At 59.1% G+C, this 24,659-nt stretch overlaps 1 protein-coding gene across 1 annotated transcript in view; it reads right to left on the bottom strand.

Moving 5' to 3' along the window:
• The window catches only part of LOC311152823 (GDNF family receptor alpha-4), a gene marked incomplete at its 3' end in the record, with an annotated part of 70,335 nt that extends 47,561 nt beyond the window's left edge, over positions 1 to 22,774 (bottom strand). The window contains exon 1 of the mRNA XM_084204228.1: positions 22,693 to 22,774. Within this exon, the coding sequence (XP_084060354.1) occupies positions 22,693 to 22,732 (40 nt within the window). The 5' untranslated portion in view covers positions 22,733 to 22,774. The remainder of the gene's footprint in view (positions 1 to 22,692) is intronic.
• Between the last annotated feature and the right edge of the window lie 1,885 nt (positions 22,775 to 24,659).

A 24,659-nucleotide genomic window follows, 5' to 3' on the forward strand; every position in this document is an offset into this window, starting at 1 on the left:
CACACCCTGCCAGCCCTGTGCCCCGTGCCCCACACCGTGCCATGTGTGCCCCACACCCTGCCAGCCCGGTGCTCCGTGTGTGCCCCACACCCTGCCAGCCCTGTGCCCCGTGTGTGCCCCACACCCTGCCAGCCCTGTGCCCTGTGTGTGCCCCACACGCTGTGTCAGGGCCATGGGGAGCTGCAGGGCCGGGGCTGGGGCCATTCCTGGTGCAGCCCAGGCACTCCTGCAGGGCCGGGCAGCAAAGCCAGCCCGGGCCTCCCGGGGCAGCCCAGCCCGGCCCGGGCCTCCCGGGGCACCAGAGCCCGGCCCGGGCCCTCCCGGGGCACCAGAGCCCGGCCCGGGGCCTCCCGGGGCACCAGAGCCCGGCCCGGGGCCTCCCGGGGCACCAGAGCCCGGCCCGGGGCCTCCCGGGGCACCAGAGCCCCTCTCTCCCCAGGGAGGGAGGCAGGGGCTCCGGCTGCCTCCCCCTGCCCTGCCCTGCCCTGGCCCTCCCTCCCTCCTGCCCCAGCCCGCCTGCACTTTGGCATTTGAGTGCCACAGCTGAGGGATCTGCAGCTGCTGGGGCTGCTGACACAAAATCAAATTCTGCTTCTTTTTGCTGATGTGTGCTTTGGTTTCCAGTGTGCTGGGTCTGGGTTTTGTCCGTCCTTCCTTCCTTGGGTCCTCAGCGTCTCTCAAGTCAAACCTCAGCCTGCCGGGAGGATTTTCAACACTCCCAGTGCCCCCCATGAGAGAGGCTTTGAGGGTCATCTCTCACTTTTCTCAGAGAAACAACTCCCCGCTCTTCCCACAACACAAATTCAAGGTGACATCGGAGCTGCTGGGACCCCAAGGAGAGCCACAGCCTGCTGCTGCCCAGCGCGGGTGACAGCAGGCTGTGTGTCCAGCCTGTGCTGGGATCCACTCAGGGCTCCCAGCTGCAGCTGGGCTTCGGGCTGGGAGGGTCTGAGCCTCTGCTCTGCCCTGCAGAGCTCCCCTCCACACCGGCTCTGCAGGAGAGGCTTCGCTGCAGAGAAAGGCACCCGGGAGGAAAGCAACGGCGAGAAGTAACAAGGAGAAAAGCAAAGAGAACTCTGGACTGGAAAATTTCTGCCCAGCGATTGTCTCTAATAAGGTTTGACTGTATTAATTAATTGAGATGTGCCTTGGAGAGTGGGAGCTGCTGCTGATGGAAGCCAGCCAAGAAGGAAAAACCCTTCATTTTCTCTGCAAACCTTCTGACTAGACCAGATCTCTGAGGTTTGGTGTGGCAGGCTCTGGGAAAATGGGCAGGTTTTCAGGGCCTGTGACACAACCACAAGTAGAATTTGGTTGTTACAAACTGCCAGGGAGGGTGGCCAGGGGTGGAGGAGGACAAGGCTTTGCAGTGGCACCAAAAGGGGTCATTCCCTCACACAAGCTTTTGACTAATTTCCTACAAGAAGCCAAAAGGTCTGCACCTTCCTTGCCTGTGTAGGAAGAAGGATAAAATAAGGGTGTGTGCCATTCCCCAGAGGTTCAGGTCACTGGCAGGGCTAAGAGCACCCCAGTCCTGTGCTGTCAGTCCCAGCCCCAGCTCCACAGGGACACCTCTGGGAGGCAGAGCCATGGCTGGGCCAGGACTGCAGCAGGGACCTCAAACCAGCTCCTCCAGAGCCCTGAGAGTTCCAGAGCTCAAACCAACACACCCAGAACCCTGAGAGCCTGTACAGCTCAAACCAACCCCTCCAGAACCCTGAGAGCTGCAGAGCTCCAACCAACACCCCCAGAACCCTGAGAGCTGCAGGGCTCCAACCAGCCCCTCCAGAACACTGAGAGCTGCAGAGCTCAAACCAGCTCCTCCAGAGCCCTGAGAGCTGCAGAGCTCAAACCAGCCCCTCCAGAACCCTGAGAGCTGCAGAGCTCAAACCAGCCCCTCCAGAGCCCCGAGAGCTGCAGAGCTCAAACCAACACCCCCAGAACCCTGAGAGCCTGTACAGCTCAAACCAACCCCTCCAGAACACTGAGAGCTGCAGAGCTCAAACCAACCCCTCCAGAGCCCTGAGAGCTGCAGAGCTGGGGCAGTCCCTGGGGAAGGAAACACCTCAGCCTCTGCTGAGCCTGTCCTGCAGCTTGTCCCAGAGAAACAGAGCTCAGGTGTGCCAGCCTGGGGCTCACAGCCCAGGGAGCACCCAGCAGGGCAGGAGCAGCACCAGGGCTAGGGATGGAGGGAGCACCCAGCAGGGCAGGGTCAGGGATGGAGGGACCACACCTCTAGAGTTTGCACAGAGTTTTCCTAAGCCTTGGGAAGCGTGCTGGAAAAGATGTTCTGTGCACCTTTCCAGTTTAAATTTCAGCTAAGGACTGGTAGGGAGAGGACAGAACCGAGCTCTCCAGCTCTGCTCTCCTGTGATGCAGAGACACTTGCTCCCTGCTTTGAGGACTGTGGGGGCAGCAGCCTCGTGCCCTCAGCCCATCCATAGATCCAAATTCCTGGATCTCCAAGGATCCTCCCCCTGCCCTGCAAGAAGTGATGGATGTGGAGAAACATCCTGCAGCCCTGTGAACTGACAGCAGGGCAAGAGCTGAGTGCCAGCACAGAAATACCAGCTTACCCCAGAGAAAAATCCCCCCAGGACAGAGACATGGCTGGGCAGACTCAGTGTATCCCAGGGTTCTTCTCATGTGATTTTTCCTCCTGGAAGTTTCAGCCTGGGAGCAGAAGGAATCTTTTCTATACCTGTTCACTCTTCCTACTTTTTTTCTAAAAAATGTAACCCCTTTGTTTTGGATGTTAGTGACTGCACTTAAACTAAACAGAGTAAAAACATTGCTGACAACCCCTGTAACTCCTATTACAGTTTCTAGACCAAGACTTGAGGAGATGTTGGACAGAGGTGGGCACTGCCTGGCACAGGGTTCAGATGTGCAGGAATTAGAGATGTTGAGCCAGCTCTGGGATTCCCTCCTGTTCCCTTTGGACACGATTTCAACACTCTTGGAAAGAAACTGTCCAGCTTTCCACAGACGCTTTTTCTGCCATAAGAGGGAAATAATCGAGACTGAAACCACTTCCACTAATTGCCTGTATTTTAAATCTGAAGTGGTGCCAAGTTCCTGCTTGGAAATCGTTCAAGCAGCTGCTGTCACCAGGCTCCTGGGAGGACGTTTGCACAGCAGTGGGCACTGGGACTGGGGACAGGGGTCAGTCACACAGCCCCTCCAGGGATGGACCTGGGACAGGGGTCAGTCACAGCCCATGCCTGAATTGGACCTGGGACAGGGGTCAGTCACACAGCCTGTCCAGGGATGGACCTGGGACAGGGGTCAGTCACACAGCCCCTCCAGGGATGGACCTGGGACAGGGGTCAGTCACAGCCCATGCCTGAATTGGACCTGGGACAGGGGTCAGTCACACAGCCCCCCCCATCCAAGGATGAACCTGGGACAGGGGTCAGTCACAGCCCATGCCTGGGATGGACCTGGGACAGGGGTCAGTCACACAGCCCCTCCAGGGATGGACCTGGGACAGGGGTCAGTCACACAGCCCCTCCAGGGATGGACCTGGGACAGGGGTCAGTCACACAGCCCCTCCAGGGATGGACCTGGGACAGGGGTCAGTCACAGCCCATGCCTGGGATGGACCTGGGACAGGGGTCAGTCACACAGCCTGTCCAGGGGATGGACTGGGATAGGGGTCAGTCACACAGCCCCTCCAGGGATGGACCTGGGACAGGGGTCAGTCACACAGCCCCCCCATCCAGGGGATGGACCTGGGACAGGGGTCAGTCACAGAGCCCCTCCAGGGATGGAACATGGGACAGAGGTCAGTCACAGCCCATGCCTGGGATGGATCTGGGACAGGGGTCAGTCACATAGTCTGTCCAGGGATGGACCTGGGACAGGGGTGAGTCACACAGCCCCTCCAGGGATAGACCTGGGACAGGGGTCAGTCACACAGCCCCTCCAGGGATGGACCTGGGACAGGGGTCAGTCACACAGTCTGTCCAGGGATGGACCTGGGACAGGGGTCAGTCACACAGCCCCTCCAGGGATGGACCTGGGACAGGGGTCAGTCACACAGCCCATGCCAGGGATGGACCTGGGACAGGGGTCAGTCACATAGTCTGTCCAGGGATGGACCTGGGACAGGGGTGAGTCACACAGCCCATGCCTGGGATGGACCTGGGACAGGGGTCAGTCACACAGCCCCTCCAGGGATGGACCTGGGACAGGGGTCAGTCACACAGCCTGTCCAGGGGATGGACTGGGACAGGGGTCAGTCACACAGCCCCTCCAGGGATAGACCTGGGACAGGGGTCAGTCACAGCCCATGCCTGGGATGGACCTGGGACAGGGGTCAGTCACAGGGCCCCTCCAGGGATGGACCTGGGACAGGGGTCAGTCACACAGCCCCTCCAGGGATGGAACATGGGGTCAGCCCCAGCCCTCCTCACACCCATCCAAGGGATGGACAGGCTGCTGTGTTTCTGCCTATTAAACACTTTTAGCTCTGTAAAGCTAAATTATGACATAATTTTAAATCCAAAAATAAAGCTGAAACAGAAGGCAGATACTTTCCCCCCAAAGACAAAGGATTCCAAGTCTCTGCAGAGGATGACAGACCTGTACTTGCAGAGGAAGAGGTGGGATGAAATGCTTTCAATGACCTTTGTTTAACCAAGAGAGCACCAGCTCATAAGCCTTGGCTGGCTCCAGCCATGGCCATTGCTGGGTGCTCTCTCATGGCTGCAGAAATCATGGATGTTCCAAGCAGGGGAGGCCACAGGACTCAGGGAGAACAAGGACCAGAGGAATCGCGGTGATGAGCTCAGCTCGAGCAAACTCACCCAGATTCTAGATGTACAGTGATACCTGGTTCAGGCCCACAGTCACCTCCTCCCCTGGTTCCCAGTTCTCCCAGGAACCCATGGGAAGCTCAATGCCCTGAGACAACAAAAATACCTCAATATTTTGGAAGGTATTACACAAGGCAAGGAATTGTTCCCTGGCAGGGTGGGCAGCCCTGGCACAGGTGTCCAGAGCAGCTGGGGCTGCCCCTGGATCCCTGGCAGTGCCCAAGGCCAGGCTGGACACTGGGGCTGGAGCAGCCTGGGGCAGGGGAACGTGTCCCTGCCATGGCAGGAGTGGCACTGGAGGGGCTTTGAGGTCCCTTCCAGCCCAAACCAGTCTGTGAATCTGTGATTCTTCCTTTGATATGCCAGTCACCTGCTTTTCCAGCAACCCCTTTCACCAGCACACAGCCATTTGCTGCCTGGGGTTTGAACAGGTAAAACCAGGAGAAATTCACCCAGAAGAAAGGAAGAGAAAGTCCCTGTCCATGAAAAGCAAGAGGGTGAACATGGATGTACCAGCAAAGCTCTGTGCCCCGTGTATTTCCCATTGGGTGGCTGCTGTCCCTTGTACCTTGGCCTCAGAGAGTGCCCCTGGTGCTGGGGAGCAGGAAGGAATGGTCAGCTCCTGGTGGGAAGCATTTCCCTGGAGGCTGAGCTCAGCCCTGTGCTGCTGAGGCTCTGGGGTTTTCCCTGAATGCCCACAAAAAGCCAGCCTGAACAGCATCTCTGCCTCTGGGCTGAGAGAAACACAGAATCATTGAATGGTCTGAGTTGGAGGGACCTTCAAAGGGCATCCAGCCCACGCCCTGCAATGAGCAGGGACATCTTCAGCTGCACCAGGCTGGTCAGAGCCCGGGCTGGCCTCGAGCACTGTCAGGGCTGGGGCAGCCCCAGCTGCTCTGGGCACCCTGTTCCACCCTGGGCACCCTGTTCCACCCTGCTCCTGGCTCCGTGGCTGTCTCACCCCTCAGAAATGGCTCTGGCCTCATCCCACGTGCAGATGTGCCTGGCCTGAGCCACGTGGGTGAGGCTGGGGAGGTGACACAGGTGTCTGTGCGTGTCCCCACTGGGAACCTGCTCTACACTAAAGCTGCTCTGGCATTAATGTGTAAATTAAAGTACGCCTGCAATAATAGTCAAAAGGGAGCCCAAAAGAGAACAGAGAAGATTGATTATGTGCATATTTTAAGTGCTTTGTGACTGTGAATGTTTATCTGAAAAATAAGAGTGAAAGAGCAGCACTGATGCTACAAATAAAAATAATAAAGGGAAATACATCTATTTTGTTATTAAATTATATATTAAAATAGGAAACAAGGGGGAATATAGAAACATATATCTCTTTGTGGAGATTTTCTATAACAATCATCATAAAATAACACAGCAGTACCTGACAGCTTAAATAAAGACAGGAGCTGAGGCTCCTATCTACACATTTATCTCCTCTGATCCAGACAGGGTAAAGAGGCATAAAAGGCTGGGATAATAACATCTTCCCTGCACACCAGCTCCCAAACGATGGGCAGATTTTATACTCGGTTACTCCACATAATGTCAACATTGTTAGAAAACAAAAGCACCATGAAGGAACATCTTTTTCCCTCCTTCTCTTTCACCCTTGTTTCCTTGTGATCTATCACTCTGAGATTTCTGTGTGACACACAAAGGGGCAGATCAGAAGCTCTGCTGCCTTGGATTTGTGGGGCAGCAGGACAAGGATGACGACAAGGGGCAGTGAGGCTCAGACGGGAGCCCAGCACAAACTCAGGGGAGCACAGAAAGCACCAGGCAGGTCCCCTAACCCTGCCCAGGGCCACTGGGGCTGCTGGGGCAGCTCTGGAGCTCCCCTGCCCTGCCCTGGCAGGTCCCCTAACCCTGCCTGGGGTCACAGGGGCTGCTGGGCAGCTCTGGAGCCCTCCTACTCTGGCAGGTCCCCTAACCCATCCTGGGGTCACAGGGGCTGCTGGGCCAGCTCTGCCTCCTGCCCTGTGCAACCCCCCCCCCCCCCCCCCCAGAGATGTGGGATGGACAGAGCTGTCCCTGTGTCCCACCCGAGCCAGCAGCCCGGGGAGGCACGCACTGCCCTGGGGCTGGAGCTGACAATGGCCTTGGGACAGCCAGGTGCTCCCTGTTCCCCAGGCTCTGTCACCACCAGGGACTCACACCCTGTGAGCTCCTCCTCGCTGAGCCTGCTCTCTCCCAGTTCCCTCGTCCCCAGCAGTGATTCCTGCTGCCCCAGAGCGATTCCCCCACACCCTTGGCACACCCAAGGTGGCACCACAGCAAGGAAACACAACCTGGGGAACTCCTGCAACAGCCACCCAGAGTCCCAAGGAAAACCACTCACCTGGTGTCACAGCAGCACATGTCACAGCCATGATACCCAGAGTGTCACCACACAATCTCACAGAGCTTCACCCCACACACAGTAACACCACGTCACTTCAGAAGGCTTCAAGTGTCTGCCCTTTTTGTTCTCCAGCCCGGCCTTTTATCCCCTCATGTTCACACACTGCACCTGTGTGCCCTCTGCTCGCTCTGTGGTTGCTCAGCACACCTGGGCACTGCATGGCTCGTTGCTGTCAATGCTGCTCACCTGCTTCTCACCTCTGCACCCATTGGGGATGAGGCTCACCCAGTGCCTGTGTGCCTGCAGCCTGGCACAAACAAGCAGCACTCTGAGAGCAGCTGGTTCCTGCCTGTCCTTCCACACACACCTTTGTGCCCTGAGCCACCCTGCCCACAGTGGCAGTGCTGCAGCTCATCCCCATTTCCAGAGCTCCTGGGATCTGAACTTCCCCTGAAACTTCTCATCCAACAGGGCTGGATGGGGCTTGGAGCAACCTGGGGCAGGGGGTGGAAGGAGATGAGCTCTGAGATCCCCCCCAGCCCAAACTATTCCTTGAGTCTGTGATTCTGTCTGATCGGCCCAGGGGGCTCAAAACCTGCTGGGGGGGACAGACTGACACACATGATTCATTTTCTCAGGAAAACACATTTGGAACAACAACTCAATTAAATTGTTTACCTTTAGTTGCATCGAGGTGCTAATTCTTCCCAGCCTGAAGGGTTTTCTCCAGGGACACTACATTTGCCCAGCTGGTTTGTTATGAGACAGAGTTCTTGGCCCTCACTTGAGGAGGGGGGCAAACATCTTGGCAGCAGCAGCCCTTGTTTTTTTGTGAACATTTCCCTTTGGGTCCCAGCACAATGGAGGGTGACAACAGGAGGGGCTGTCCAAGCTGGCCGTGGAGCCAGCCCCTCGGGGAGGGAGCCCCAGCTGTGCCTGGCCCAGCTCCATCCCGGGGGAGCACAGCTCTGTCCTGGCAGGGACACTGGGTGCGAGGTACCAGGACTGCCCTGGGGCAGAGCAGGAGCAGGAGCCAGCTCACCCCAGGAGCCAGGGCAGAGCTCAGGGTCCCCAGAGCCAGCCCCAGCCCCGAGCCCCCCAGCTGCAGCGTCCAAAGGCACAGAGAGCGAGCAGCACCTCCTTCCCTGGGACCTCTGACGTGAATCTGGGATGTTCTGGGGAAGGGGAGAGCTGTGGCCAGCCCTGGGCTCCCAGGGCTGCAGGCAGCAGGGTGACCCTGCCTGGTGACACTGCTGCTGTCCCAAGGCCACACTGGCCCCTTGTTCAGCTCCTGGGTGCTCCCAGGACCTGCAGATCCTACACAGCCAGGCACTGGGTTCTCCTCATGCCTATGACTCACAGCTCCCCTGAAAAAATCCATCAAGCCTCAAGGATAACTCAGACTGAGACCCTGCAATTTCTTTTTCCATTATAAATGAGAAAGAAAAATAGCCTAAACATTTCCCTCCTAATGCTCAGAACTTTTTCCCTCAGTGCTTCACGCTGCTGCTGTCTGTCCTCCCCTCCCTGTCGTACAGGAGTGTGACTAATCCTCCTCTCCCCCTGGCACAGGTACCTTGCAGGTATTTATAGAGTGTGATCATGCTCTCTCCTGTGTCTTTCTTCCCTCTGCAGCTCTGGATAAGCCAGGCACGCACCCCAGGCATCTCTCCTGCGCCTTGCCTTGCTCTGTGAGGCCGTGCTCACTGCAGGGCAAGGCAGGAGAGGCTCTGCCTGCTGGAGAGGGCATGGCAGGGCTCACAGAGGGCTCACAGAGGGTTAAAACAGGGCTCCCAGAGGGTTAAAACAGGGCTCCCAGAGGGTTAAAACAGGGCTCACAGGGCTCACAGAGGGTAAAACAGGGCTCACAGAGGGTTAAACAGGGCTCACAGAGGGTTAAGCAGGGCTCACAGAGGGCTCACAGGGCTCACAGAGGGTTAAACAGGGCTCACAGAGGGCTCACAGAGGGTTAAGCAGGGCTCACAGAGGGTTAAGCAGGGCTCACAAAGGGTTAAGCAGGGCTCACAGGGCTCACAGAGGGCTCACAAAGGGTTAAGCAGGGCTCACAGGGCTCACAGAGGGCTCACAAAGGGTTAAACAGGGCTCACAGGGCTCACAGAAGCTCTGCAGAGAGCCCCTGGCATCCTTGCACCCCGCTGTGTGCTCTGGGTGTGCTCACACCTCCAGCCCTGGGCAGCCGGACTGCCTGCTCCCCTGAGCCGGCCAGGGCCATCCCCTGCTCGTGTCACAGCCAGGGCATCCCCTGCTCCGTGTCAGCTGTGTCACAGCCAGTGCCATCCCCTGCTCCGTGTCACAGCCAGGGCCATCCCCTGCTCGTGTCACAGCCAGGGCCACCCCCTGCTCTGTGTCAGCTGTGTCACAGCCAGGGCCATCCCCTGCTCCGTGTCAGCTGTGCCACAGCCAGTGCCATTCCCTGCCCTGTGTCACAGCCAGTGCTCTGCCAGTGCCACCACCTGCCACTTCATGTCACAGCCAGTGCTCTGCCAGTGCCATCCCCTGCTCCGTGTCACAGCCAGTGCCATCCCCTGCCACCTCATGTCACAGCCAGTGCTCTGCCAGTGCCATCCCCTGCTCATGTCACAGCCAGTGCCATCCCCTGCTCATGTCACAGCCAGTGCTCTGCCAGTGCCACCACCTGCCCCGTGTCACAGCCAGTGCCATTCCCTGCCCCGTGTCACAGCCAGGGCTCTGCCAGTGCCATCCCCTGCTCTGTGTCACAGCCAGTGCCATTCCCTGCCCCGTGTCACAGCCAGGGCTCTGCCAGTGCCATCCCCTGCTCTGTGTCACAGCCAGTGCCATTCCCTGCCCCGTGTCACAGCCAGTGCCATCCCCTGCTCTGTGTCACAGCCAGTGCCATTCCCTGCCCCGTGTCACAGCCAGTGCTCTGCCAGTGCCATCCCCTGCCACTTCATGTCACAGCCAGTGCCATCCCCTGCCACCTCATGTCACAGCCAGTGCCATCCCCTGCTCTGTGTCACAGCCAGTGCCATCCCCTGCCACCTCATGTCACAGCCAGTGCTCTGCCAGTGCCATCCCCTGCTCTGTGTCACAGCCAGTGCCATCCCCTGCCACCTCATGTCACAGCCAGTGCCTGGCCTGGGGCTGGGGCAGCGGAAGGGGGATGGGAGATGGGTGTGGGGGCTGAAGGAGATGAGACTGAAATGTTTGTGCAGCAGGATCTGGGGGCTCCTGGGCAGCTGGCAGGCCTGGCAGGCAGGGGCAGGGTGGTCCCAGTGCCCACTGAGCCCAGCACAGCCGAGGTGCAGGTCCCGGTGAGCAGAGCTGCCCCAGCCAGGCTGTGACACTCTGCCCTCCTGCAAACAGCTGGGAATGGTCCTTGCCTTGGGAGCAGGGCCAGGACAGGGCACCTGGCCATGGCCAACACCTCTTCAGCGCCTTGGACAGTGGCACAAGCAAATCCCCACGGCCCCAGATGCTCCTGGGCTCTGGTGGCCTCTGTGAGCACCAGAGGAGGCACCAGCTCCACACAGCCCAGCCACCACCAGGGCTGGAGCCATCAGCTCTGTGAAACTAAAGCTTCTCACTGGATTTCTTTCTTTCTCTTTTAACCATGGAAAAATACGTTCCCTGGGGAAATTTGGGCTTTGCAATTAGAAAAACAGAACACTGAATAGTGTTTTCATCTCATTTTCTTTATCTTTCACTTCTTTAGTTGTATAGATTGAAATGATGGGTCCTTGACTTCTCCCTCCACATCAGCTGCTCCTTGGAGAACCATGAGAACTTGGTGGCTTCAGCTGGGCTCATCTCACTGATCAAGGGAAGAGCCAAAAGTGTCACTGGGATTGGCTTTGAGGCCCTTGGAGGTGACACCAACCTGCAGAGAGAAGCAGTGTCCCTCCAGGCCTGCCAGCTTCTCCTCTCGGTTGAAAGGAGGCGTTCAGGAGACCAGGTGAAAACCAGGTGGGATGAAACCCATTTCCTGCAGCCCCTGGGACCTGCCTGGTGTGTGGGCATGAGTGAGAGACAGATTCCTTTTCTCTTCCTGTCCAAGGTCCTCTGGGAAGGCCATTTTCTGTTTTCTTAATAAAAGCAGATAAAACAGAAAAGGAACATCTGTGGCTTCATTTTGGTCCTCACTCTCCTTCCCCTGCAATTATACTTAATAAGCATTTTATTTTCCACTTGCTATCTTTTATTTCAAAGTTTACTGTTCCTGATCTGTCACTGTTGTTCGAAAGTCAAACTGCACCAAAAGCCCGATGTTTTTCTGGGAAATGAGCCGCTGCTTTCCAGCCTGCCCTCCTGCCAGAGGCTGTCACATTCCCCTCCGTGGCTGCTCCCTGCGGGGTGAGGCCAGCCCTGGGCAGAGCACCCCAGCCCCAGGGCAGGATCCCTCTCTCTGTGGGATGGGGAAGGTTTGCAGAGCACTCCACTCCACCTTGGTCCTGCCTGAGCAAGAGGAGGAGCTCGCTGGGCTCTGGGCTCAGGAGGGGCTGCTGAGAGTCACCTTGCTCCTGACCCCAGCCTGGAGTTTGCTGCTGGCCACAAACACAGATATCCTGGGTCAGACACTGCTGCTTCTGCCTCACAAGAACTCCCTGCTTTCAAAACATCCTGATTTTACACCTGCATTATCCAAAACCTGAGAGACCCAGAGACAGATGCTGCAATTCCTCATCCCACGGGACAGACTCACCCTGCAGATGAAACACCTCTGGGGGAGTTCACTGGATTCCTTCTTGCTATTTGTTTTTTCTTTTAATTCCTGTTTGTTAGTTTGTTTTTTGCTCCAGCCCTTCCATTATTATCAAAACTTACTGGTAATGCAACTGCATCTAATGACCTCAATTAGAGATCTGGAGCCCTGGAGGCAGGTAGTTAATTACTCCCAGGCTTCCCAGCACACATTAGGGCTGCCCTGGCTGCTCTGTGGGAGGAGGAGGAGGCAGTACCAGAGGGAAGGTAAACTGCTGCACCAGTCCCAGGAAGGTGGAAACGGCCACGGCTTCTCCCGGGACGTGTGTCCAGCCCTGGGATGTGTGTCCAGCCCCACAGGGACGTGTGTCCAGCCCCAGGACGTGTGTCCAGCCCCGGGATGTGTGTCCAGCCCTGGGATGTGTGTCCAGCCCTGGGATGTGTGTCCAGCCCCACAGGGACGTGTGTCCAGCCCCAGGACGTGTGTCCAGCCCCACAGGGACGTGTGTCCAGCCCCAGGACGTGTGTCCAGCCCCAGGACGTGTGTCCAGCCCCACAGGGACGTGTGTCCAGCCCTGGGATGTGTGTCCAGCCCCACAGGGACGTGTGTCCAGCCCTGGGACGTGTGTCCAGCCCCGGGACGTGTGTCCAGCCCTGGGATGTGTGTCCAGCCCCACAGGGACATGTGTCCAGCCCTGGGACGTGTGTCCAGCCCTGGGATGTGTGTCCAGCCCCACAGGGACGTGTGTCCAGCCCCAGGATGTGTGTCCAGCCCCGGGATGTGTGTCCAGCCCTGGGATGTGTGTCCAGCCCCACAGGGACGTGTGTCCAGCCCCACAGGGATGTGTGTCCAGCCCCACAGGGACGTGTGTCCAGCCCCACAGGGACGTGTGTCCAGCCCTGGGATGTGTGTCCAGCCCTGGGATGTGTGTCCAGCCCTGGGATGTGTGTCCAGCTCTGGGATGTGTGTCCAGCCCCAGGATGTGTGTCCAGCCCCACAGGGATGTGTGTCCAGCCCCGGGATGTGTGTCCAGCCCCACAGGGACGTGTGTCCAGCCCCAGGATGTGTGTCCAGCCCTGGGATGTGTGTCCAGCCCCGGGATGTGTGTCCAGCCCCGGGATGTGTGTCCAGCCCTGGGATGTGTGTCCAGCCCTGGGATGTGTGTCCAGCCCCGGGATGTGTGTCCAGCCCCACAGGGACGTGTGTCCAGCCCTGGGATGTGTGTCCAGCCCCAGGACGTGTGTCCAGCCCCGGGACGTGTGTCCAGCCCTGGGACGTGTGTCCAGCCCCGGGACGTGTGTCCAGCCCCACAGGGACGTGTGTCCAGCCCCAGGACGTGTGTCCAGCCCCACAGGGACGTGTGTCCAGCCCCGGGATGTGTGTCCAGCCCTGGGATGTGTGTCCAGCCCCACAGGGACGTGTGTCCAGCCCCGGGATGTGTGTCCAGCCCTGGGATGTGTGTCCAGCCCTGGGATGTGTGTCCAGCCCTGGGATGTGTGTCCAGCCCCACAGGGACGTGTGTCCAGCCCCGGGATGTGTGTCCAGCCCTGGGATGTGTGTCCAGCCCTGGGATGTGTGTCCAGCCCCAGGATGTGTGTCCAGCCCTGGGATGTGTGTCCAGCCCTGGGACGTGTGTCCAGCCCTGGGATGTGTGTCCAGCCCTGGGATGTGTGTCCAGCCCTGGGATGTGTGTCCAGCCCCGGGATGTGTGTCCAGCCCCACAGGGACGTGTGTCCAGCCCCAGGACGTGTGTCCAGCCCCACAGGGACGTGTGTCCAGCCCCACAGGGACGTGTGTCCAGCCCTGGGATGTGTGTCCAGCCCCGGGATGTGTGTCCAGCCCCACAGGGACAGACGCCCCGAGCTGCAGATAGTCTCTCACCTGCAGAGAGTCACATCACCTTTGGCAGAGGCAAAGTCCAGCCTCGGGCTCCCTGGACCCAGGAGGGCTCTCAGACCTTCCCCTCCTGCTCCTGAATTCCTGTGAATTGCTGTCACCGTGGGCAGCTCCCTCTGCACCTCCTGTCTGACGCCTCAGGAGCTTCTGCTCCACATCCCACCTCCAGAGCAGAATCTGCTCACAGCCTTCTGCACTGCTCCCTCCCCAAATCCCCTGGCCCTGACAGAGAACTCCTGTAGTGCAAGCTCAGCAGAGTCCCCAAAACAGCAGGAGAGCCCCTGAAGCTGTGTCCCACATGGGGTTCCTCATCTCAGGACATTTCCTTTCAACATCACAAAAAGGAGACAAGATGTCTAACTGGAGAGGGAAAATCAGCACATTCCCGGGGGATGGGGTCCCCAAGCACTTTTGGGGAGTTCCCCAGGGCAGCACTTTTGGTTTAGGGTTTGCTAATTCTCCAAAGCCTGACAAGTCCTCCAGCGATCCCATCAGCCCTCTGAGGGGAAACTGGCTCTTCTCGCTCCAGGTCATTTGAAATCAAAGCTTTTATTAATAGAACCACGGAACCTTTTAGGCCAGGAAATACCTCTGCGATCACAGAGTGCAACATTTCAGTTTCCCCTGCAGCCGTTCCCTGCCGGGCAGCAGACAAAAGGTGTGAGCCCACGGTCCTGCCCGAATTTGGGGCGCTGAGGGTGAGGTGCCAGAGCCCCAGCATGGTCTGTTCTGGGGGTTCTGCACTCCTCACCCACGGCTCCAGCTCCTCCCGTCCCAGCTCCCTGGGCAGACACCTCTGTCACCTCTGTCACCTTGCAGGATTTTCAGGCTCTGAGCACCACGACCCCCGAGCACTTCTCCCACACTGAAGGGAAGCTCTGTGCTCCCCCAGGGGTTTTTGTGTCCCCTGTGACAGCAGCCCAAGGTGAGCACTTTGTCTCTCAAGCAGCCTTGCTGGGTTATGTTCTCTTGCCAAGAGGAAGAAACAAGACAAATGTCTTGGAAGGGGGGAAAAATGTACCGTGAAATTGCTGTAACTCGTGTCAAATCAACTAACCTTGCAAGGAGGAGCAAACTCCTCAGCAGCAGGAGACACTTCAGCACACTCAGCCTCACCCAGGGCTCACACAAACAGGGAAATGCCTTTGGCTCTTCCCAAGCCCCAGGATTCAGCATGCAGGTGTGCTCTCCTGCCCACTCACACACCCCAGCACTGTGTCCTCACCTGCAGCCTTCCCCACAGAAGGTTCCAGGGGCGTCTGTCCCCCCCCCAGCCCTGTGACAGCTCTTTAAGGGGTCCTGTGCTGCTCACAGCAGCACCCAAGGGGCTGCAGAGCCCTGCAGAGCCCTGCAAAGCCTGCTGCTCCTCCTGCAGGGCCGGGGCTGGGGCAGCGGGGCTGAGCTCCTGGGCAGGGCAGGGACAGGGACAGGGCAGGGACAGGGAACAGGGAAGGGAACAGGGAAGGGACAGCCCAGGGGAGCAGGGAAGGGACAGGGCAGGGACAGGGACAGGGAAGGGACAGGGCAAGGACAGGGAAGGGACAGGGACAGGGCAGGGAACAGGGCAGGGACAGGGCAGGGACAAGGCAGGGACAGGGCAGGGAACAGGGCGGGGACAGGGCAGGGACAGCCCAGGGGAGCAGGGCAGGGACAGGGCAGGGACAGGGCAGGGACAGCCCAGGGGAGCAGGGAAGGGACAGGGCAGGGACAGGGAAGGGACAGGGAAGGGACAGGGACAGGGAACAGGGCAGGGACAGGGCAGGGAACAGGGAAGGGACAGGGCAGGGACAGGGACAGGGAAGGGACAGCCCAGGGGAGCAGGGCAGGGACAGGGACAGAGAAGGGACAGCCCAGGGAACAGGGCAGGGACAGCCCAGGGGAGCTGTGCTCTGATCCAAAGCTGTGCACCCAGAGCCACACACAGGTGAGCCGTGAGCCTCCTCCTGGGTTTCCTGACTGGAGCAGCCCTGAGGAAGGGGGTGGGCTGGCTGCAGGACAAACCATCACACCCACAGCCAGCCCCTGGAGCTGGAGTGCAGGGATGGGGGATCACAGCACTCAGCCCTGGCATGGTTGGTTCTGGAAGGGCCCTGAAAGCTCATCCTGCTCCACCCCTGCCACGGGCAGGGACACCTTCCCCGAGGCTGAGCAAGGACACAAAGACATTCCAGTTGTCATCATGGTGCAGGTGATGCCTTTGGGGGATCCAATTGGAGCAGCAAGAGGGAGAAATAAAACACAGCGTTCAATAAAGGCTGCAACAGATAAATAAGGTGGAGGTGACACTTAGGGGGGTCCACCTTGGGGAAAAAAAAAAGAGCAAAGTGTCCAATAAAGACTGCAACAGTAAAAGAAGATGAATTGAGAAATTCAAACCCCTTTATGATTGATTTGACTGTTTATGTAAAATTCTCACGGACAGGACCACATGAACTCTGCAGAGTGGTGGCCCAGACACCGTGTTTGCTCAAAACAAGAATTCACAGCCACGTTCCAAGTGAAGGCTCCCTCCCCACGAGGCCGTGGCTGCCCTGTATTTCCTTTGCTCTGATTAATCGAGGAGGATGGGATTTCCCAGGAGGCACCAGCCAGCCTCATTTGATGCACAGCTGAAAGCAAAGCCTGACTGTTCTGCAGAGATGGAGTTCACTTCAGCACCTCTTTAGGCACCCTGGAGCCCTCTCAGGACCTGTCCTGGGCACTGGCTGGGTCCAGCTCAGCTCTGAGGCTCCAGAGCCCTCAGACCATGCAGGGGCTCCCCGAGCTGCTCCTTGCTGTCTGTCTGTCTGTCTGTCTGGAGTTGAACCCTTCCTTGGGCACTTCCAGCCCTCCTGCAGCCACAGCAGCCAGGGTCCCTGGAGGCACAGGAGAGCTGTGGGCTGCAGGTGGGGTCTGACCCAAATTACCTGCCTGCCTTCTTTTTCATTGTGCAAGTTACAGGAGGTGAGGAGGGCAGACCCAGCAGCCTCAAGGCTGAGCTCACAGCCTGTCAGCACCTGGGGCTGTTGGAGCTCCCATCCCAAAGAGCACTGCCATCCCTTGGGGCCATGCTGAGCTCCGAGGTGTTTGAAAGGTGAGCAATCCGATCCCCCTTTTGGAAGAAGCACCAAAAAACCTGTCCCATTCCTTTCACCTCCAAATGTGTCAGAGCAGCCCTGGGAGCCGTGTGTCACCAGCAGAGGGGGAGTGCTGCCAGGACTCTGCCAGAGCCCTCGGTGGGGACAGGTATCACACACAGCCTTTGCCAGCTGGATCCCATAAATCAGAGCCACAGCACAACTGCTCTCACTGCATCTCTCATGCAAACTGCTTTCCAGGTGGATTTGCATAGAAAGAGAAAAATAAAGTCCCAGAATAATTTAAATTGGAAAAGCCCTCTAAATTGGAAAAGACCATGGAGTCCAACCATTCCCCAGCACTGCCAGGGCCACCACTGCCCCATGTCCCCAACTGCCACATCTACAGGGCTCTGAAATCACCCCAGGGATGGGGACACCAGCCCTGCCCTTTCCATGAGGAATGTCCCCAGTGCCCACCCTGAGCCCCCCTGGGGCCGTTCCCTCTGCTCCTGTCCCTGTTCCCTGGAGCACAGCCCGACCCCCCGGCTGTCCCCTCCTGCCAGGAGCTGTGCAGAGCCACAAGGGCCCCCTGTGCTTGTAGGGGACACCTGTGGAGGAAGGAGATGGATTCACATGAAAAGAGATGAGACTTGAGAGTGACAGGACGTGGCCAGAGCAGTTTGGAGCTGGAGAATTTATCTAACACAGCAGGACAGAGGGAAGAGCTTTTCCCCATGAGGACACTGGGGCAGGGGACAGCGAGGTTTGTTCTGTGCCTCTGGGGTCACCCACCCTTCCAGCACCTGCTGCAGGCAGCCAGAGCCAGGGGGGCAGAGGGCAGGGCATGGGCAGGCTCTGGGGACAGCACAGATGTGGGGTGAGCAAGGACCCCAGGGCAGGGACAGATGTGCCATTGCTGAGGGACTGAAGGGCCCCAAGGAGATCTGCAGCTGGGCAACGACTTCTCACCACAGAGCCACAGAGCAGTTTGGGTTGGAAGGGACATTTGAAAGGTCATTTAATCAAAAATCCCAGTCACAGACTGGTTGGAGTTGAAAGGAACTTTCCAAGAACAGAGACATCTTCCACTAGAGCAGGGTGCTCATGGCCCCTTCCAGCCTCAGCCTGGATGCCTCCAGAGGTGGGGCCTCCACCACTCTGTGGTGAGATGCAGGAGATGCCTGGCAATATCCACGAGCACCACAACCTCTCTGAACAGCCACCAAGCTCACTCCAGCTCAGCCAGAGCCAGCTCTGGCATCACCTGCTATCAGCCTGGGTCCTGGATGACTCACGGGTGATTTAAATGTGAGGTGACCTCCCTGCAGACTCCTTTTCCTTCCTTGTGGCACTCCCAGCTCCTCCTTGCCCAGGATGAACGGTGGCTTCCCCTCTGGAAACCCTCCTTGTCCTGTGTGAGGCAGCCCTGGGTCCTTGTCCTGCACCCCCACACCCCTGCCCAGCCACACAGGCTGGGTTCTGCTCCCTCTCCATCTGCAGGAGGAATCACCATCCCTGTTCCAGCTCCCCAGGCTCCCCTCTCACCCATCCCTGCTCCAGCTCCCCCCCAGCTCCCCAGGCTCCCCTCTCATCCACCCCTGTTCCAGCTCCCCCCAGCTCCCCAGCTCCCCTCTCACCCATCCCTGTCCCAGCTCCCCAGGCTCCCCTCTCACCCACTCCTGTTCCAGCTCCCCCCCAGCTCCTGTTTCCCCCTCTCACCCACGCCTGTTCCAGCTCCCCCCAGCTCCCCAGGCTCCCCTCTCACCCATCCCTGTTCCAGCTCCCCAGGCTCCCCTCTCACCCACCCCTGTTCCAGCTCCCCCCACCTCCCCAGATTCCCCCTCTCACCCATCCCTGCTCCAGGCTGCTTTCCCTGGAGGGCAGAGCCCAGCAGGGATGGACCAGGGCGAGCAGGGACTGCAGGAGGGTGAGCTCTGCCCGCCCTGCCCTGAGCCCAGGCCCTGCCAGGGGGGCTCTGTTCCTCTGTTACCAGAGGGATTCTGACAGAGGCCTTTGAAACACGGGAGCTGTTCTGAACTGAAGATTGACGGGAACAAGCTTGCCGTAGTTTTGTTCCTTTTTATTTTTCCAGTGGAATGTGTTCTTCTGAAAAAATTTTCAAGCGGGAGAACTACCTTTCAATTTGTCCTGTCTCACTTTTGGGTTGAGAAGAAAGAGGTCATTTATATTTTTTTTAAGGAAGCAAAAGGAATATAAAGTCCACTAGAGGGAAAAAGAAATCATGAATATCTTGGTAGCAGGGTATTTTTATCAAAAGGTGGCAAACTTTAGAGACATTAGAAGTCATGTTTTAAAATGACCAAGTGTAAAGTTATAAAAATGAACAAGTCTTGTGTGAAAATGATGAAGGGAATTTCAGGCACGGTAGAAATCATCTGTGAAAATTGCCGGGAGAGCAGGGAAGACATTTCTGTCTCCAAAAGCAAAATAAAATGCTATTCACAGTAATTCATACTAATTATTAGCCTTAAGTAGTACTAATTTTTACCCAGCAATAATTACTATTTAAGGCTCCAGAGCTCTGGAAAAAATATTTTCTGGGTGGGGTAAGGTCCTTGCAGAGGAATCTGCACAGCATTTGTGGGCAGCCTGTTGAGGGAGAAGTTTAATTTCTCCTCTGCACCAACACGGACAGACATAAATACCATATTCCTGTTGATGCAAATAACGGATTGCTCCTGTCAGAACTGACAAAGCCACTCATTTAAGGAGAGTTTCCCTCTCTCACACACACAGATTTTTTCTGCTTTTCCCTGGGATCTGAGTTCCCAAACCAGGTGAAAATTGGCCAGATGATCCCATGTTTGATGGGATCTGTGCAGAGCCCGTGGCAAACCCAGGCCAGGAACCGTGCAGGGACCAGCCAGGAAAAGCTGCTGCAGGAATCCCCCCGGAGCCCTGGGGCTCCTGCCCTGCCCCAGGCCAGAGCTGGCTCCTGCTCCCGGGGGATCCCACAGCAATCTGCTGCTCCAGCTGTGCCCAGGTCCCATCCTCACCTCACACTGCTTCTGTTCACGCAGGGGCTGAAGTGTCCTCTGAGATCCAGGCAGCCCCTGTGTCCTTGTCACATTAATTACACCCTTCATGTGGAACTCAGTCAGTGCTTCCTGGAGCCCTGATTTCCCATGAATCTTCCTGAAAGCCTCAGCACAGCCCCTGAGTGGGATTTCTGTTCAGGTAAATACAGGGGACACTCCAGCAGCCACGAGCTTTCCCCAGTGTCCCCCCTCCTCAGGGGTGGCACTGTGCTCCTGCTCTGTCCTCGCACTGCCATCAGTGTGGCTGCTGGGGGACAGCCCAGGGAGCTGATCTGGCTGAAAAGCAGCTGAGGAAAATAAAAACACTGTTCAGTTCTGCATGCTGCCTGCTCCAGGCTGCCCTGTGTGCTCGTGCCAGCAGGAAGCTGGGATCTCCATCCACTGCCATCAGGCAAGCCCTAATCTCACCCAGACCTGCCTCCTGCAGCCAGGATCATCCCCAAAATGCCACAGGGGACACACCAAAAGCGAGGAGCTCACACTGCAGCCCACTGGAATGGAGCTGAGAATTACCAGGCTCGTCCCTGCCCTCTCCAGCCCTGCACCCTGGATCCCTGCAGGAGATCCCAGGCACATCTCCATGTTCATCCACAACACAAACATCCCAAAAATACCTAGGGAAAAGGCTGAGGGTGTCCAGGAGCATCTGCTGGGGTGGTGCTGTGCCTGCAGAGGTGAAAAGGTCCCCCTGGACCAGAGGGGCAAAGGGTGAACAGCAGCTGATGGCTTTGCTCTGGCTTGGAGCAGAGGTGACAAGTGTGTCCCTAACACCTGTCCCCTCTTCCCAATGGCACTGCCGACAATGGGACTGGCCATTTGCTCTTTTCTCTGAGTCCACTTTCTCTAGAGAAATCGATCAGCCCACCAGGCAGTCAATCAGGCAGTCAATCAATGAGGCAGCCAATCCGAGCCGCTTGGAAAACGGACCCTGCCGAGCCCGGGACTCACACCCGAGCCCCGAGAGCCTGAGGGAAAAGCTGCAGCCCTGGGGGAGGCTGAACCCACCCAGCCCGGGCACAGCCCCTGCCGCGGGATGGAGGAGCGGCCATCCCGGCCGTGCCGTGCCGTGCTCCCGGGCACTCCCAGCCCCGGAGCAAAGCGGGCCCTGCTGAACACGGCCGGGCCCTCCTGGGGGATCGGATTTTCCCCCATCCCCACCTTTGGGACTTGGAAGAGTTGCTGCTGCTGACATCTAGTGACAGGGAAAGCCGGCACGGGGAATCACCTGGAGCTCCGGGAGAGCCTCCCCCCCGCGGGAGAGCCCGCTCGGTCCTGCCCGGGGCTCGGTCCTGCCCGGGGCTCGGTCCTGTACAGGGGCTCGGTCCTGTACAGGGGATCGGTCCTGCCCGGGGCTCGGTCCTGCCCGGGGCTCGGTCCTGCCCGGAGCTCCGTCCTGCCCGGGGCTCGGTCCTGTACAGGGGCTCGGTCCTGCCCGGGGCTCCGTCCTGCCCGGGGCTCGGTCCTGCCCGGGGCTCGGTCCTGTCAGGGGCTCGGTTCTCCCCAGGAGCTCTCTATCCTGTCCAGGGGCTCGGTCCTGCCCGGGGCTCGGTCCTGCCAGGGGCTCGGTTCTCTCCAGGAGCTCTCTATCCTGTCCAGGGGCTCGGTCCTGCCCGGGGCTCGGTCCTGTCAGGGGCTCGGTCCTGCCCGGAGCTCCGTCCTGCCCGGAGCTCGGTCTTGTCAGGGGCTCGGTTCTCCCCAGGAGCGGGGCTCCAGCAGGATGGAGTGCTGGGCGCCCCACGATGTCCCAGCCACTTGCAGGCACCCCAAGACCTTTTCCTCCTGCAGTGGCACCCGAAAAGAACAGGCGCATCCTATTCGCAGCTTCCCCCCATCCCTTCCTAGACACGGGCTCAGTGTTGGCTCAGTGTTTGGTGCCTCAACGGAGCACAGGGAGGGGACAAAATGCCCCAAGGGGAGAAGCAGGGGTGGCACCCGGGCAGTCCCCAGCCGCGGCCGGGGGCTGCAGCCCCTCACCGCCGTTCCCTTCCTCCCAGGGCCGCGGGAGCCCCGGGAATCGCGCAGGAGACGCGGCCGCTCCGGGCCGAGCGGAGGGAGGATGCGAGCGGGATGCCCAAAGCACGGGAGCCGCAGCCACATCCCCGCGGACCCGGGGACAGCGGCTGCCAGCCACGCCAGGGGACGAGGGCTGCCACAGGGATGGGGGAACACCCGGGGTGCTCGCTCCCCGCTCTCGGTGCAAGAACAAAGCCCTGAGCACGGCTGGGTTCGCGGGCTGTGAGGGAACCTCAGCAGGGACCCCCGAGCGCAGCCCGGCAGACGCGCGGCTCGCTCGGGCTGTGACTGAGCGGTGACAGAGCGGTGACAGAGCTGGGGCTGCCACCCTGCACGCACTGCCCCAAACCCCGGCACCACCGGGGCATTCCCGGCGCCGCGCAGAACCTGCCTCCCGCCCGCAGCACAGCCCCTGCCGCTCCGAGCCCTGTGCCCCGAGAGGTGCTGAACGCGCGGGGCACATCTGGGCATCCCCGCGGCGAGCAGGACCCTCCGAAAGGACAGCAGCGAGCCCAGCTCGGGTCCAGAGCAGAGGCAACAGAAAGCCGCTGGATGAGCAGGGAGTCGCGGAACGGTTCGGGCTGGAAAGGACCTTCCCGAGCATCTCGTTCAGACCCCCCTGCCACGGGCAGCGACACCTTCCACGAGCTCGGGCGGCTCCAAGCGCGTCCAGCCCGGCCTCGGTGGTGCCGGCTGGGCTCATCGCCGCTCCCGGAGCGCTGGGGAGCGGAGCCCCCCTGCCCGGGGGTGCCCGAAATGCCCCCCGAGCGAGCCCGGCAGAAAGTTGCGCCCCGCTCCCCCGCGCCGCACTACTCACCCAGGAGGATCAGGGTGCAGAAGCAGAGGATGCCCCTCATCCTCCCGCTGGGCTCGGCGCGGACCCCCGGCCCGGCCCGGCGCGGCTCGGCGCGGCTCGGCGGTGCCGGAGGATGCGCGGAGGGCTGGGCAGGGCGGAGGGAGGGGGGCGGCCCCGCGGCCCGGCCCGGCCCCCCCGGCCCGAGCGCGGCCCCGGCCCCGGCCCCGGCCCCGGCCCCGCTCCGGGCCCGGGTCATGCCCGCAGCCGCTCGGGGCCCCGCGGGCTGCCCGCCGCCCCCCGCGCCATGCTCCGCCGAGGGGCCGCTCCCGGGACGGCCACGGGGATTTTATGCCTATGGATTAGTTCATTGTCCTTTCTTCTTATTATGATTTTTTCCTTTGTTTTTGTATGTTGTTTTTTTTTTTTTTCCTTTGTGGTGTGTTTTTATGTTTGTTTTCTCCTCCTCTCGGCACGGAACTCGCGGCGGGCGCAGCTCCCCGTGCCCGAGCGCCGGGGCAGCCTCGCTGCCTTCCCCGGGCCGCCCCTCCCGCCGCGGCCCTGGGGAGGGGCTTGGGGCCCGGCCCCCGCTCCTCCTCCTCCTCCTCCTCCTCCTCCTCCCCGGCCCCGCATCCCGGCCCCGCATCCCGGCCCCCGGCGGGGGTTCTCTCGCTCATCTCCTGCACCCGTGCCTTGGGCATGGCCGTTCCACCGTGCAAGCCCCGGGCTGGCTTCCTGCCTCGCCCGCTGCCCTTCTGGAGGGTCCCGGCATCTCCCCGCTCCTCCCAGCCCTCCCGTTCGGATGGAAGCACCGGCCTCATCGCGCTGGAGATGTGTCCGGCTCCCGACTGTTGTTGGCAGCGACACTGCCCTGAACACTTGGGCCACATCCTACCCCCTCCCAGCCACGGCACCTTCCAAAATCCCCTGACACGTGATGACCTCCCAGTTCTCCTCCAAAACCCTCTGTAAATTCGGGTGATGTGCGTCCATGACTTCCCATCCAGTTCCCCACACCTCCTTCACCCTGGTGCCCTGGTCCCTCACCACCATTCCCTGGTGCTTCCCCCAGCTCTGATCCCCAGGGCCCAGCAAGTGACCCTGGTTTAGGGAGCATAGCCTGGCCCCTTAATCCTTATGATGATGAGTGACCCTCATTTCTCCCTGCCTGCATTTCATGCATGGACTACCTGAGACACAAAACATGAAGTGACATCTTCAGGTTCCCCAGTAACTGACTGACCCATGGAGCAGGGACAGCCTTGTTGTGAGCCACTGAGCTGTGCTCAGCCACCTCCTGCTCCTACACAGCTTCCCTTCCCTTCCCTTCCCTTCCCTTCCCTTCCCTTCCCTTCCCTTCCCTTCCCTTCCCTTCCCTTCCCTTCCCTTCCCTTCCCTTCCCTTCCCTTCCCTTCCCTTCCCTTCCCTTCCCTTCCCTTCCCTTCCCTTCCCTTCCCTGCCCTTCCCTTCCCTTCCCTTCCCTTCCCTTCCCTTCCCTTCCCTTCCCTTCCCTTCCCTTCCCTTCCCTTCCCTTCCCTTCCCTTCCCTTCCCTTCCCTTCCCTTCCCTTCCCTTCCCTTCCCTTCCCTTCCCTTCCCTTCCCTTCCCTTCCCTTCCCTTCCCTTCCCTTCCCTTCCCTTCCCTTCTCCCCTGGATGATTCAGGGGATGACCAGGACACTTTTCCCCCTGGCAGTACTTTTGGATATTTGCAGAGAGAGCTTTTTCCTACTGCTGGCTCAGATCTTTTCATGAACAGGTATTTAAATGCTCTGGGAAGTTAGTTTTTTTTTTCTGCTGGAGCTGTTCAGGGTTCTTAACTTGCATTTCCTCATGGCATCACCTCATTAATCCTTCCTGCAAAGAACTGCACACTTTTATTTTTCAGGAGTAAAACAGAGAAGGGAAATAATTCATACAGCCATTTGTAGGTGTTATATATCAAACAGAAAAAGTCAAGAAAGTACTTTTTATTTTCCTTTTTCCTTTTCTTT

Source organism: Fringilla coelebs (assembly GCF_963513975.1).
Source record: "Fringilla coelebs genome assembly, chromosome: 4".
NCBI lineage: Eukaryota > Metazoa > Chordata > Aves > Passeriformes > Fringillidae > Fringilla > Fringilla coelebs.